General features: G+C 32.1%; 2 protein-coding genes and 2 pseudogenes across 3 annotated transcripts; 3 read left to right on the top strand and 1 right to left on the bottom strand.

The window, feature by feature from the left end:
• Positions 1-4111, top strand: part of LOC130495731 (nuclear pore complex protein NUP98A-like) — a 7073-nt pseudogene extending 2962 nt beyond the window's left edge.
• LOC108821302 (uncharacterized protein At4g04775-like) lies at positions 1721-5232 on the top strand. The gene is made up of 3 exons (XM_018594347.2): positions 1721-2281; positions 4411-4669; positions 4749-5232. Exons 2-3 carry the CDS (start codon positions 4423-4425, stop codon positions 5048-5050), a joined length of 549 nt encoding a protein of 182 aa, XP_018449849.1. The 5' UTR covers positions 1721-2281; positions 4411-4422; the 3' UTR covers positions 5051-5232.
• Positions 5233-5578: 346 nt separating this feature from the next.
• Positions 5579-8776, top strand: LOC108821301 (uncharacterized). Of its 2 annotated transcripts, none has more exons than XM_057006310.1 (6): positions 5579-6362; positions 7353-7629; positions 7714-7767; positions 7888-7941; positions 8048-8173; positions 8452-8776. In XM_057006310.1, the coding sequence occupies exons 3-6, from the start codon at positions 7753-7755 to the stop codon at positions 8590-8592; spliced, it is 336 nt and encodes a 111-aa protein (XP_056862290.1). In that variant the 5' UTR covers positions 5579-6362; positions 7353-7629; positions 7714-7752; the 3' UTR covers positions 8593-8776. The 2 variants fall into 2 exon arrangements, with proteins under 2 accessions (XP_056862290.1, XP_018449848.1); XM_018594346.2 differs by having other exon boundaries at positions 7714-7780; positions 8452-8774.
• Positions 8777-11386: 2610 nt separating this feature from the next.
• On the bottom strand, positions 11387-13697 carry LOC130499074 (adenylate-forming reductase 06235-like; annotated as a pseudogene).
• Positions 13698-16790: the final 3093 nt, after the last annotated feature.

Genomic DNA, 16790 nt, shown 5'->3' on the forward strand with positions numbered 1-16790 from the left:
TTAAAAGGGCGGGTATATTTTTTGTTTTAAATTTAGTTTTCATATTTGTGTTTTCTTTGATTATATTCATATGTTTCTTTGTAATTATATTTGTGAGTAGATTAAAATATATTTTATTAAATAATGGCAATTTAAAAATTGATCCGGTATATGTTCGGTTAAGGATGGGTTGCGGATCAAACCCGGTCCGCTGACCCGCTAATCCGCGGATTTCAATTTTGTTCTAGTCAAAAAGTCTGACCCATATAACCCGCAAACAAATAATTTTGTACCCGTTCCGCTTAATTTTACGGTTATCTGCGAGTTGTTTATTTTAAACAATAATTCTTTAATATAATTATTATGAAAATATATAAAAATATATTTATAATAAACCTTTTATCTATAATAAAAATTTATATACAGTTATATATTTTGATTTGAATAAAACAATATTTAAAACTTAAATAAGATATATGGTTTGAAAGTTGAAGTCGGATCATAATTTTAATTTTTTTTTTCGTTATGGTCAAAACAAAACAATAATTTAAATATGTAATTTCAATGTCAATCAAAAGGATTTATCTTTGTCCAAGTTCTCGTTATTTTCTCGTGATGGAATATTATTTATGAAAATGTAACATCAGTATTTATATTTTGAAACATCACATGTATTCTCATCATTAAATAAGAATGTAGTTGAACGTTCTGTTTAAAAATATGTATATTTAATTTGGGTTCGAAGAAACTACATATAACATATAAACCTTGTACTTGTATCCATTTATTAAATTCGGGTTTGTAAAAAGAAAGAAGTTTGGGTTTGTACAAATTGCATATAACTTATAGATCTTGTACAACTATTTGTTATGTATATTCGTTTAGTTAGTTACGTGAACATAAATCTATGAATTTTAATAGCATAAATATGAATTTAAATTTCGACCTATGATAATAATATAAATCTATTTAGACCCGTTAAAACCTATTAACTAATTGGTCTCGTGACCCATTCCTTTGTTTTAGAACTAACCGTAATGTATTTTTCTTTTGAATACATAACCGTAATATATTTAACTATTAAAGCTAAATATCAATGGGTTCTAAAGGCAGTTATATTGTATGCTCTCGATAAATACAACCGTAATATTATTTGTTATAATCGACTTGTCAACTTGTTTAGAACATGGGCCCTACATGTATTGTATGCTCTACGTGAAAATAGAGGAAGTTAAGAAGTTATAGTTAAATAATATTGTAGATGCAGTTATATTTATTTTATATTGTAGATGCAGTTATAAAAACTAAAAGATGAACATAACTTTTATCAATAGGTCATGCTGAAGAATTAATAGAATAGATAGAATATTCTGATTTTTATTTTATAAAATTTTAATTTTCAGAGATTGCTAAGATGGAAAATCACTGATAGGATGCATAACGCAACATCCAGTACATGCAAGGTTTGCTTCAGAAGAAGAGATTCATTTTTGTTTTGAGTCCTTTGCGAGATTTTTTTTTACCAAAGTTTATTATTTCCATTTTCATTAGAATCTAAATAAGCCATTGGGTAGTGAAGCATTACCGCAAGGAATCATCATCAAAACATCAAACTTGGAAACGCAACATCTATGGAACTACTGTGACAGTGAAAATGAAACTGAAGTAAGACTGAGATTCTTAAAATTTCACAGCGTATTAGTTTTGTAGCTTAATCCTTTCCTGGATATTCCTTTCTCGATATCTTTTTCAGGGTAATAAAAACGTTCGATGAGTTTGTTAGCCATGTCGGTTGGAATCAAGCAAAATGAGCTAGTCAACAAAGTTATACAAAAGGTTTTAATTGTCTTGTCTCTTTCTCTTAGAGCATCATTGTTGGGGTATGGTAGTGTGATATGTTAGTAATTAAAGCATTTAAAATAAATGAAAAAGACTAAAATACGTCCCGAACGTTTGTTAATTAAGAGATTTTTTGTGTCGTTTGTTAACGACACGCGTCAGGAGGGGAGAAGTTAGTGTGAGCAGTGTAGGTTACGACATTTTTCTTCGATTCCAATCACTTTCTTCTCTTCTTCTCTTCTTATCTTCTTCTCTCTTCAGGTCGATATGATTCGGCGGTGGTTTTGGGCGGATTTGTGAAGCTAAATCGATCAGTCCTCACGGTTCACCGGCGATTGCTACCACAAGCAAGAAGGAATCGAAACGAGTCTCCATTACTCAGGTCATTCGTGACGGATCTCCGCTAATTGCAGCTCAAACCGAGACAACCTCTTTTCTTTCCTTCACACCTCGCCGAGAACCGGTTAGTCTTCCTCATCCTTTGTTTTAGGAGTGTCCTCAACGATTGCATCTGGAACCGAAACGAGTGTCTTTGATTTAGGATTGTCCGTCTGGGTCACTCTTGTGATTGTTCTCATCTGCCTATGACATGCATTTTCGTTTGATTGTTTGTTGTAATTGTATGATTTTTGAGGAATTATAAACTGAAAACAATTGTTGTAATTGTTCTTGTTCTGTGTTTGTCTTCCGCGATAAAACTTGTATTGTTTTTAAAGAATTAAAAACTGAACTTTGGTCTAGATTGAGGGTTTTAAATATCTTGAATATTGTCTTTGTCTTCACTGAGAGAATAGAGAGCTAATGTAGTCGTTTAAAATTGAAATTGACAGTAAGAAGTTGTTGAAAATAATGAATGTCTTTCTTGATTGTTTGTTCTTCTATGCTATAATCAGCTTTAATGTTCTTGTGATATGACATTGTTAAGCTCCGATTAATGGTTGCTTCAATTATAGCTCCAATTGTAGGTGGTGGTTAATTGGTTGTGATATGACAGTAGTTTTTAATGCTTTGTTAGATATGTTTTCGCGGATTGAAGCAATTAGTTGTAGTGTAGTTTGTTTGCAACCAAATACTTTTAAAAATATATTGGATAGTTAGTAAAATGAATTGCTAAGCCTGAGCAAAGAGAAGTTTATTTGAAACCAGAAGCATTTTAATTTAATGAACTTGTAAAGGATACTTGATTGCTTCTTAATTTAATGAAATTGTGTTTGCTTTAATAACTATAGTACAATGGTTAGGTAGTAGTAACTACTTGTTTGTTGCTTCACCTATTAAACCACAAACATCATCTTCATTCTATCATATAAACCTCCATCATCTTCTTTCCCTCTTCTATATTAAAACCAGTTAGCAATCCGCTTTCTCTTCTTTAGTCCCTTCTCTGTTCTTATAGTGATGGATTCAAAGAATTCATCTAGTCATAATTCTAGTTATCTAGCCCATCTTAACAGTCTACACGAAGGTTTTTTCCATGAAAACTTCTCTTACGAGAGTTTTCCTTCTACTGTAAACATAGGAGCATCAGAGATCCCTCCTTTCAGTTCACAACTATCTGATGCTCCATCTCAACCCCAAGTTACAGCAGCTGAACGAAGTTAGAGGCGTAAATGGACGCCAGCTGATGATGAGGTCCTCATCAGTGCTTGGCCAAACACATTGAAGGATCCTATTGTTGGAAATGACCAAAAGGGTGGGATGTTTTGGAAACGAGTACTAGACTATTATAATGGGAGTCAGCATGCTACAAAGCAGGGTGGTAAGAGAGAGGAAAATCATATTAAGCAAAGGTGGCACAGAATCAACGATCACGTCAACAAGTTCTGCGCCGTATTTGCGGCAGCATAGAGACAAATTACCAGTGGTCAGAGTGACACTGATCTTCTCAAGAAGGCTCATGACCTTTTTTTTCTCTGATCACAATATCAAATTTATCATTGAGCATGCCTGGTGTGTATTGAGGTTTGAGCAGAAATGGGCTAGCCTTAACCCTCCTAAAAAGAGTGGCAGTTTAAATAGGAAAACGGGTGAGCCAGCTTCCCAAGCTTCAAGCGCCAGTGTTGGTGATCATGAGGTGCGGCCAGAAGGTGTAAAGGCTGCTAAAGCCAGAAGGAATGGAGCTAAAGGGAAGTCTGTTGCAGAGTATGCGTCCATTTGGGAAATGAAGAAGGAGGATTTGGAGAAGAAGGAGCTCCTCTCAAAGCTGGCCATACTAGACACTCTCCTGGCGAAGAAAGAACCATTATCTGAGGCTGAAGAAATTGTGAAGAATAAGCTCCTTGACTTGATCTGAGACTTAAAGAATGTCTTTAAAATTTCTCTAGTTTAATTGCCTATCTTATTCTTTAACTTGTTCTTGTTTGCTTCTGTTTTTTATGTTTATGTTTTCTGTTTCCTTAAGTTATTTATGATCTTTGTAGTTCGTGTTTCCTTATGTTATTTATGTTAAATATGTTTGCTGTATGTTATTTAAGCGCCACTCTTTTCTGTTTATGTTATCTGTTTGCATTTGAGATTATGGTATTACTCTTTTCTGTTTATGTTATCTGTTTGCCCTCTCTTTCTGCATTAATACTGTGATCATTTTTTCAGCTTAAACTAACCATGGGACAAGACTATAGCTACACACAACCCTCGGAGTCAGCGGATTATGGTTTAGGGAACTCAGTCGACAGTGTCTTTAGCGAAACGAAAGATCTTATCCACCGGGACCAAGCTGAGATAAGCGCAAACAATGCTCGTGCGGCTGCTCAATACCCTCCTCAACCCGAGGTTGAGTTTGGCTTTCCACAGACATGCTACTGTGGTCGGAAGCCTCATCTTGCAACATCGAAGAGTATGAATGATCTAGGTATAATTTGCGTGTGAAGTCAAGTGTATTGAGCATTATAAAATGTAATAAATGGTTACATTTCACTCTTTTGCAACAGGTAGAAGATACTACACATGTGAGAGTGTGAATGATGGAGAGTGCCATGTTTGGAAATGGTGGGATGTGGCGCTTATGGAGGAGATGAGAGCTCGGGATGTACACGTCCTTCAACTGGCTGAAAAGGTGGATAATCTTAGCCTTTTGACTGACTATGAGACTGAGCAGAAAGTGATCAGGCTAGAGAAGCTTGTGTCTGATTTAGGTAAGGAGAAATCAAGGTTTGGCAATGGGTTTGAAGGCTTTGTAGGTGTGGCGGTTATTGTTTTAGTTTCTATATGTATGCTCCTCATGTTTAAGTAAATGAAGACATGAGGAGAAGCTAGTGTCTGATATGTAGCTCCTTATGGTTATTGTATGCACGTTATGGAAATGAACCACTTTGTATGCTATGCACGTTATGATTAGTGTCTGATATGTATGCTCCTTATGCTTTATAATGAACCTTTTGTAATCAACCTTTTCTAATGTTTCTGAATTTATTAGTGATGTTTGTAGTGTGCACAAAAGAAACAAACAATAGTCACAAGTCATAGAAACAAAATATGGTCACAAGTCATAGTCACAAGAAACAAATCATAGTCACAAGTCACAAGATGTCAAAAGAAACAAAGAAACAAACTTGCATCACAAGATGTACTATAGTATCACGGGAAGATGCACTTCTTTGCATATGGTCACAAGTCATAGTCACAAGTCACAAGATGTCAAAAGAAACAAAGAAACAAACTTGCATCACAAGATGTACAATAGTATCACGGGAAGATGCACTTCTTTGCATCACATTGGCAATATAAATATAAGACGGTGATGATGCACTTCTTTGCACTTCTATTTCTCTTTTCCTTGCGATTCAAATCATCCCTCTTCTCCTTGCGTTCACTTCTTTAAGTTTTTTTTTATATTTTCTATGGCTTCTTCTTCCCATTATCATTATCACAAAGATGAGGGTAACAATGATTTTAATTCCGTATTTGATGATTTATTTGAAACGGAAGATCTATTTCCAAAACCAAAAGAGCAAAAAAATGTATATTTATCGAGAGACACCGGGAAGAAGGTCACACTAAGCTCTGGAATGATTATTTTAGTGAAACTCCAACATACGAGCACAATTTATTCCGGCGACGATTCCGAATGAACAAACGATTATTCATGCGTATTCTGCATCGTCTCTCTACAGAAGTACCGTATTTTCAACCGACACAAGATGCAACCGGACGGTCTGGTGTATCTCCGCTCCAAAAATGTACCGCAGCAATTCGTCAACTGGCATATGGTGGTGGGGCTGATACAATTGACGAATATGTACGACTTGCTGAAACAACTGCTTGAAAATGTTTGCACCAGTTTACGGCCGGAATAATCCACTTGTTTGGCGATCAATATCTAAGACGTCCCACACCGGAGGATCTTCAAAGACTGCTCTATGTCGGAGAAGAACGGGGATTTCCAGGGATGATTGGAAGCATCAACTGTATGCATTGGGAGTGGAAGAATTGTCCCAGCTCTTGGAAAGGAATGTATTCACGAGGAACCGAAAAACCAACACTTGTGTTGGAGGCGGTAGCTTCTTATGATCTCTGGATATGGCACACGTTTTTTAGAGTTCCAGGTACTATGAACGACCTTAATATTCTTGATCGATCACTTGTTTTTGATGATATTATTGACGGAATAGCTCCGGAAATCAACTTCCACGTCAACGGAAGAGAATATCATTTGGCTTACTATCTGACTGATGGTATTTATCTGAAATGGGCGACTTTAATTCAATCTATCCGACTACCACAGGGTCCGAAAAAAGCTTTATTTGCTAAAACCCAAGAATCTGTGCGAAAAGATGTTGAACGCGCCTTTGGAGTCCTACAAGCTAGATTCGCCGTTGTTAAAAACCCATCTAATTTATGGGATAAAAAATTGATAAAAAATATTATAAAAGCATGTATCATACTTCATAATATGATTGTCGAAGATGAACGAGGATCATACACTCTCCGTAATATTTCCGAATTTAATGAAGGAGAAGGAGAAGGAGAAGGTGTGGAGCGTTCATATTCCGTCGGTTTGCCTTCAAATCCCGGCAATACCATTGATCCTAAGAAAAGAATTCAGGATGAACAAACCCATCAACGATTAAAACATGATTTGATTGAAAATATATGGAATAAATTTGGACATCTTCCAAATAACATATAATTTAAAAGTATCTATGAATTGATTAAAATGATTGTAATTTTCATATGTTTTCTTTTTTAATGTTTGTAATGTTTATTTTAAATTATGATGTTTGTAATTTTTTTTTTAAAGTTTGTAATGTTTTTTTAAAGTTTGTAATTTTTACATATTTTCAATTTTTTCTCTTTTATATGTTTTATTTATATCATTACTTCTTCAAATAAAAAAATATTTAACTTAAGATACAAATAGGTCTCACCAATAATCTTTTTTTTTAAGCTATGTCCTTAGCAAAGTCCCTTAGCATAAAAAACAATAAACTAACTTAAGGACACTTGATTAACATACAACCAATAATGATGCTCTTAGTAAGGTTTTTCCGCCTTTTTATCTAAATGAATGATACTATTTGATGTGGATTTTTCAGTTTCCTCTTTAAGATTTCGTGGTCGTGCTTTTTCATTATGATGGTGTTTTGGACGGCTGGAACCAATATCCATGATAAAATCATTTTATTTTAGATACTTATCTATTGTCAAAGAAGAAGGTCTTGAGATATCGCAACCCGGCCTCGACCCTACAGAATCAGAAGTGTATCATCCTATAACCGCTCGTTGCGAGAACTCAAAAGTCCATAGGCGGATATATAAATACAAAGGCGGCTTACGATGCGATGGCAATAGCACCGATCCTCCTTGCATCGGGTAAAGCCTTTTAACAATCTGCAGGAGATGTTCTGGAGAATATCTTTGTCTCATTTGCGATAAATGTGTAACTTGGTTATGCAGGTGGGTAGAATTGATGGCACCTGTTTTCTCTAGATCAGCATGGAGATGTTCTTGGTATATGATTCAGGTTAACGTGTTGGTTTGGGTTTAGATTTGGTTCGTTTGATTTATTTACATATCCTAGACTCCTAGTACAACATGATCAGGGTAATAATGCTTTTGTTTTCAATGCAGAACGATTTGATCCATGCTTGGGGTTTAGATGTGCAACTTGGTTACTGTGCTCAAGTTAGTTTATTTTCTAACATCTGTGTGTTTTGTTTTTTCTTAACCGGTTATAATAATCCAGTTTACTTACTCGGTTCTTGTTTAACACAATATTGTTCGTGGATAGGGTGATCGGAAGAAAAATGTAGGTGTTGTTGATGCGGAGTACATAGTTCATTACGGTCTTCCCACACTCGGTGGGGTTGTAAACGCTTCAAGTTCTGCGCGGAATGAGACAAACCATAAATCAGGGGTACGAGATTTAAAAAAATATAAGTATATATATAACTAGGATATTATGAGCAAACATACCTCTTTGTAGAATTAAGTCCAAACCATATTAAATTATTTTTAAAAAAATATATACATTATGTTTGCTAACGGAAATCGAACATGTGATCCTTTAAATTTCTTAGGGGATCCAAAAGTTTTAACTAGTAGGCTAACTCAGCTTTGGTTACAAGTTTGTTCAAGTGTCCGCTTGAATTAAAAAGGTGTGTATCATCTGTTTTTTTCTTGTCTCTTGAGCAGGTTTCACAGGATTCATTAGAGTCTGATGGAGTGGATAACAGAGGAAAAGTGAGGATGAAGTCATCTGTAGAGATGAAAAGATTCAAGGAACGTTGGAAGAAAGCTGTCAAAGATGATAGATGTTGGGTCGATCCGTATTGAAAACCATAGTGGTGTTAGTAAACCGAATCGAACCGGATTTCTTCCAAAAGAGAATTTATAAAACCATTAAAACCCAAACTTTTTGAATAACAAAAGATTTTGTAGGTCGTTCAAAAAAACAAAGGATTTTGTAAATCATTTAAAAATTATAAAACCAATAGCACTAGATTTTAGTAAGATTATTAAAATTCATTAACTAATAACATTAGAACTTAAGAATTTTAACAATCATGAGAAATTCACATCCCACTAACGCCCCCTAAAATTCTATAGTTATTGGTTAATAGATTCTAACATTCTTATTAAAATCAAATATTATTCATTTGATGACATTTAGAGATATATACAATTCATTGTTATTCAAAAAGTTTGAGCTTTAATAATTTTATAATTCTATCAAAATCTAATGTTATTGGGATTTGAATTCTTAACATTTTAACTAATGAAATAAAAATTTCAAAATATTTTATATATCCTCAATATTTTTAAAATTATTATAGTAGAATAGTTTTATTGACTTTTTAAATATGAAAAACTCATTATGATTCTTAATAATTTTTTCTTGAAAAAAATTGATTCTTAAGATCAATCAATTCTACCTTAAAGGAGTTATTGTTAATAGAATTCTTGAGAAGTTATAAAATTTTGAAACTTCATTGTTATTGGTTTATAAATTTTCATTGTTATTGATTTGAAGATTTTTAAACTCCATTCAAAATCATTATTATTGATTTTAGAATTTTGTTAGATTCTAAGGTTGTTGGATCAAAATTCTCTATGTTTTTAATCATAAGACTCAATTTTGAAAAATATGATGTAAACTCATAAGATTTTTAAATTCATCTAATAAAAACACTCGCACAATCTAGAATCTTTTTTTGGTTAATTTGGGGAGGTGCAACCCACGGATATACCTTTTCTCCGGGTATTCAAATAGACCCTAAATCATAGATTTATATCCGTGTAAGGTGACCAAAATAATTGAGACCACGACGATGTAGAAACTTAGTAAAGAACTTACGTGAACACACCATATTATTAAAAACATACACACATACAAGTTGTATACATATCGTACACGATAACAAAGCAGCGATGATATTTTCCATGATTTCATTATCTTTCTATAACATAATATAAAGAGAAAAATGATTTTAAACTACATAACTACTTTGACATAAAGAGAGAAATGATGTTTTCATGATTACTTGTATAAAGCTCACGATGAAAAATTGAAAATTGTCTTGCAGTGTCAATTAGTCGAGGATATATAACGTGATGATGTTGTTTTTTATTTTGAAATTTCATTGAAAGACTTTAATATAAAACCTTAACAAAAGATTTTTTGAAAAAAAAATGTATGCAAATCTATGCATATCAGTAACAACATATAAGTTAACTTAACTTTTAAAAATCCTTCCACTTAACTTTTAAATTTTATACAAATTCTTGTTCTAGTAATCATTCCCCCTCCTTCTCTTCCTAAATTCATCTTCCATTTATCCTTCTTAAATAGTTAATCTGTTAATTGGTTGGATTTCGTCTCGTCGGAGTTTCCGAGTTATCACAGAAGAAAAACATATGTTCCTGGCAGCCATGAGAAAATCTCTTGACCGAAAATTATAGAAATACTTATGGAAAATTTTAACCCAAAAGAGTTATAGAAAATCTTTTTTTTTTCTTTCTTGCAGGTTTGTACTGAAAGAAATATTTGAGTGGTGGTGAATGATGATATAGTTGACTGGGGCATACTTAATTAGGTAAGCATTAAAAAGTGGGTCAAAACTTCTGATTTTCCTCCATATCATTAATGAATCATAAGTACTATATAAACATATTTTCGTGGGTAATAAGTCAATATGCTATATAGACATGTGACATGTTTTAGGAGAAAGAAACCATAGGTCTTGCGTAAGCGTAACTAAACTATTGTACGGAGTTTTTAATAGTCGTCAGATAATAAAAGTGTGAAAAATCCCTGCTTAAAAACTGTATGGGTCCATCAATGTTTGAGATTAGAGAAATTCTCTAGAATAACCTTTTAGTTTCTGGTTCAGGGAGAAGTACTTTAGTAACTCGGCCGAAAGAACAGAAATGGTGACCATTTTCAAAAACCAAAAAAATTGAACTGTTTTTTTCAAAAAAAAAAAAACAATTGAACTGAGTAAAGCTTTATGAGTCACTGAAACAATGGGTTCCTCTCTTGATTATATCAAAAAGGAGAGCCGAAAACTAGCTTTTTCCTCTTTACAATATGAAAAAAGAAAGATGGATTGAAGTTTAGACCGGTCACAAAACTATTATCACTTCATCTGCTGAGAATAAGCTGAAATATTTGAATTTTGTCTCTTTGATTCTGCTTTTAAAGGAGAAAATCAGAATTAAAAACTTCTTTTTCACCAAAAGAATCCCAAAAAATGATTGAAGATGTTTCATTAAATGATAAATATACATTTATATCTTAAGAATTACTTAATCTAAATTTAGAGTTTAAAGTTAAAGGGTGAAGTTTTGGGAGTGTTTAAAATTAAAATAAATAAATTTCAAAATAAAAAATTTAAAAATAATTTCAAAAAGAAAATTTGAAAAATTAAAATTTATATCATAAAAATCAAATTTGAAAGTATAGAATTTGAAACTTTAAGAAAAATTATTTTTTTCTTCTAGATATCTATAAAGCAATGGGTAAATAGGTTTTTGACTTTGAAATGAAAATTTTTTTGGTCATTTTCTTCTTTGAAAACTCTTTTGGTGACAGAAGTTTAAAAGTAGTTTAACTGAGAGAATTGCCTGTAAACTTCCATATATGAAAAATAAAAATCAACTTAGGTATATACACGTGCATAAAGTTATAAATTGTGGCACTTGACAATCTTTCTTTTACATCATTATGAAAAAATGAATACTAGTAAGTAGTAGTAATTAAGAATCCCAAATAGGACCAAAAGCAGGAACACCAGACGCCTTACATGCATTAACAACGTCACGACTTCCTTCAGGGTTGCTTGTAACAATTACAACTTGAGCTCCAAACTTCTTGGAAGCTTTAACGCTCATTTCCGACACATTAGGTCGTCCTAGAATCGCGGTATCGTGAACTATGATCCTGTCTTGATAAGGATAAGCTTTAATCCTATTCACAATCTCAGACCCGAAATTATCATCTAATCCTTTAGCCACCCAGATTAAGTATACCTCGGCTCTACTCTGCTGCATGAGAAACGATAAAAATACACAAATCCCCGAACCGGTGGCCACTAGTAATACCTGTACAAAAAAATATAAATAATTAAAAATTTATATGGTATTTCAGTTAAAAAAAGCAGAGCTTAATAATAACAAGTTTTATAAACAATAATTTTGTTGATCATCAACCTTTTCTCACAATTTTTTTTTCTAGTTTCATTATCGAAAAATACGATTAAGTGCTTACATAAAATCTTACAAAAATATATTTTATTGTAGCTTTTTTTTAACTTATTGAAGCTAGTATTAATTGCTTAACTGATATGTCGGCAGATATTTAATAAAAACGTCAAAAACTTGTTGATAGTTGCCAAATACCATCAATAAACTATTGAAATTTGTTCCATGTAATTTGTTACTTTGGATATGGTAGCAATAAAATTAGATGTTTGAAAAAAAAACTATTGAAGTTTGTTAAATTTTAAGTTTAATAGAATTTTATTTACCTTGTCATACAAGTTAACGAGATAGGGTAAGCCGGCGAAGTGAACCGTACGGACCCATAAGTGAGTTGGAGGTTTTGAGACCAAGGACTTCGTGAAGTCGCCGACAGCACCAGCTAACATCATGTGCGATGTCTTCCCATCAGAGATTATCCCAAAAGCGTGCCATTCTGACAACGGAGATGGACTGATCCGACCCAAGATCCCTGGTTTCACGCCTCCACTGAACTTGATTAGCGACGCATGGCCCGAGAGAGATGATACATCAACCGGAACGCGTCTCACAGTTAACCAAGGGAGCACAATAGCGACTGTGATCGCTAACGTAAACCAAAACTCTTGCATTTTGACCAGCTTCGAGCCAAGATTGTCGGTGTAAGATCTTGAAACTGGATCGTAGGATATTTTCAGAATTACAAACGCCCAAACAAGGCCTAAAGCAGACCATCCAGCGAATCTGTGGACGCGTTCAAAGACGTTGTGGTGTAAATGGCGAACAAGAGGAAACGCAGCTGCGGACGTGAGGCAGAGGAGAGAAAGAATCGCGGACGCAACCGCAGTGATCGCTGTTGAAGTGTTGTCCTTGTCTTAAGAGTGAGAACTAATGAGTAGACAAGCCAAACGATTGAGGAAACGCCGCAGCCGCTGTGGATACCGCCTAGGCTTTGTAATAGCGAAGTGACCGCGGTTTTGATGGGAAGAGGGACAAAGGAGCGTCCGAGGATGGTTACGGTTAGGTAGAAAACGAGTCTCAAGAAGGCTTCGCTTCTACAGAGAGTTAGGGCAAGAATATTGGCGATAGAAAACAGAGATGCTTTGTTTCTTGCGTAAGTGAAACGTCCCGTAGCTGCGAGAACGAGAGCTAAGACGTTTATAAACAATGAAGTGACGAAGAGACGTTTGTAAACGGTGAAGAGTCCTTGATCAAGAAGTATGATCGATAGTCTTGAAACGCGTTTCTTTGGAACAGGCGGTTTCTCGCTGTGTTTGCTTGCGGAAGAATCAAGAATTGCGTTTTCGTCTGTATCATTCTGTTGTTCGTCTCCTTCCCTGAATACACCTTCTTCTATGTAGTAAAATTCGTCTTCATCTTCTTCTTCGTCGGAGTCCAGATCGCAGAAATGGCTGCTGGCTAGCTTATAGAGTGTTGCAACGATGAAGAGAAAACTTTTGAGGCGTTTTCTGACGAAATCCCTTGGAAGTCGAAACCTGCGGGTCGTGTCCTCGCGTTCAGCGTTTGCGTTGCGTTTTGATCAGTTGTATTGATAGCGAAAGGGTTTGCATGAGGTTTAATCTCAAACGCGACGCCTCGACAGCTGGAGAATCTCACAGTCGAAGCGTTTTCCATTTCTTTTTCTTTTTCTTTTGTTGGTTTAGGTTAATATGAGCTAAGAAAAGGCTGAGTCAAGAGTTAGACACAACACACAACTGCACAAGGCTAGTTATGTTCTGGCTTTGTGAAGAGCATTGCCTCTTTTATATAATAATTTGGTATTACCATATTCAAATTTTCGTCTTTGATATAAAAATAAGAAAATAAGACCTTCATTTTCACATTAGTTTCAGTTTTTCTCTAAAGATAATACGGTAATAATTTTGTTTCCTTTCGTTCGTCTTCAGTTGACCCTGAATAATCTTGTTTCCTTCGTCTTCAGTCAAATATCTGATTACAAAAAAAATTGGTGTCAGACTGGTTGAAACCTGATTAAAAAGGTGTCAAGAGATAAGATGTTACCATAAATGACAAAGACTCTTTGAAGCTTTTACATACGACAATATTCACACAAAAACTTAAGGGTGTCATGTACTAATGTGACACTCCAATGGCCTTAATAGATTCGCCATCGACAGTAACTTTGTTCTCAGTGGAAATCAAATTCAAAATTACAGACGAGTTGAATTGTCGTAAACACAAAAACCTGCACCGCGCTGTGATTCTTCAAAAAGAATAAGGTATTAATTTGTTAGTGGATAGAGTCGATAGATTATTAAACTATGTTTGAAAGTTTAAAAAAAAAGAAAAACGAAAAAGATTATACGTAATCATAATTTATTGTCGTAATTGAGTTATCAGCAACTTGGTTATATTTTCGATTAATTAAAATTTTGGAGATACCTAATTGATAGTATATGTTGTAAAAAAAACCTAACTAATAGTATATAAAAGAAATAGATGCTATCTACTTTTGTATAGATGCAAATAACTCAGATCAAAGGGTCACAAATTCATAGTTGCCTAGTTCCATCGGTTTTTTTTTTTGAGCCTTATGTAACTCCTTGCCTTTAAAGCCTTGTAAATCAATGTTTGTTCCATTTGGTATAATATTCACATTTTATCAAAAAAAAAAAAATAACTCAGATCAATACATGCACTATTTTGCTGTCGACAAAAAAAACACGGTACTAATTTGTTTATGGCATTATGCGCTACTCAGGAGTCGAAACATACCAACAACGAATTGAAAGAAAATTTTAAAAATCAAAAGCTTAAATTGCATGTCTTTTCCTTTGCTTAACAGACTTATTGCGTGTTATATAAATAATCTGAAAAATCAATTATATAAAGATATATGCATTAATGCATATCGTAGTTATCTACCAAATTGATCTTAGAATTAATTAAATATAACTAGATGTTTTCCTGCACCATGTACAGTAAAAGAATTTTAAAATATTTTTAAGATCAATATAAATTATATTTAACTTTTTATTAATATTATAAATTTTCTTTTTCTTATCAATATTTTAATATAAATTTGATTTAACTGAACATTAAAACTAAGATAAAAAATTTTGTTTATTTTGAATTATATTTAAAAAACATGCATGTATATATTTAAAATTATAATCTTATGTAGATTTTTCTATATATTTATTTTAATCAAAATATATTAAATAAATATGTGAAATTGCATAATTGTCAAAAATTAAAATTAACCAATATTTATAAAATCTGTAGATATATATAAGAAACTAATGATTTATGATTTAATTTGATTTTATGATTTAATTTTATAATTTTTAAAAAATATGTATATATTTTTGAAATATTTTTAATTTAAATGATATTTCGAAATTTAAAATACCATAATTGAATATATTTATTTTAATGATGATTTATGAGTTATTATCATATTTTTAAAAAGTCCAAAAATATAAATCGATAATAAATGTAATATATGAGTTATTACCATATTTTAAAAAGTTTACCAAAAATATAAATTAACATTAAATATAATTGTCCATGTCGTATTAATCTATAAGACATGTCAACAATTTTAGTAGTCATGTCACAATTATTAATCTAGGTGTTTTCCTACACCATGTGTAGTGATGAATTTTTTAAAGTTATATTTTATATTTTAAAATGTAATTATTAATATTATATATTTTATTATTTTGGCCAATAATTAATATAAATATCACTAATTAAGCATAAAATTAAGAGAAAATATTTTTATTTTAAATTTATATTTAAGAATATATATGTATATATATAAAGTTAAAATCTTAGATAAAATTTATTTATTTCATTTGGTTTAAATGTATTAAATCAACTTGTACAAAATTACTAAAAATCATATAAAATTGTATAGTTATCAAAAATTAAAACTAAATAATATTTAATATAATTTGTAGATATCTAAAAGAAACTAATGATATTACGATTTAATTTTTTTTTTTAAATTCAGAAAATTTAGAAAATTTTAGGTAATAAATTTTTTATAATTATAGAAGTAAAATTATATAATATTTCGAAATTCAAAATGTCAGATTTGAATATATTTATTTTAGTGATGATTATGAGTTATTACCATATTCCACAAAGTTTACCAAAAATATAAATCAATATTAAATGTAATATATGAGTTATTGCCATATTTTAAAAAGATTTCCAAAAATATATATCATTACTAAATGTACTTGTCCATGTCATATTTAATCATATGACATGTCATCAATCTTAATAGCCACGTCATAATTTTTTTTTGTGAAAACGATTGTAGAGAAGACATGTGGCAAAATCACTTCTCAAATATAGTCTAGGGGATAAAAAATTGTATCCAATTTGGAAAAGTAGAGAACAATTTACAGAGAAGGCCCCATTGGTGCTAAATTCTTTTTCGAAAGAATTTCCATAGTTATCTTACTTATTTATTTCTCACTCCTTTTAATCTTCTATTTCTGATCTTTAAGTGACATAAAAATAAAAAGCTTCCAAGCAAAAATATACTTTGTGAAAGTTTAATACTCCCTCTGTTTCATAATACTTGATGTTTTGATTTAGTGCACAAAGATTAAGAAAACTAGATTTTTCTAAAAAAAATATTTTTAAAAAATTAATTTAGAATCAATTAACCAATAATAAAAAAGACAATGAAATTCAATTGGTTGAACAGTTTCCAATAAAGTTAAAGTTAACCTTAAAATCTTAAAACATCATCTAATTTGAAACAAAATTATCATTCTAAAACATCAACTATATTGAAACGGAGGGAATATATGTTT

Source organism: Raphanus sativus, chromosome 1, assembly GCF_000801105.2.
Source record: "Raphanus sativus cultivar WK10039 chromosome 1, ASM80110v3, whole genome shotgun sequence".
Classification (NCBI taxonomy): Eukaryota; Viridiplantae; Streptophyta; class Magnoliopsida; order Brassicales; family Brassicaceae; genus Raphanus; species Raphanus sativus.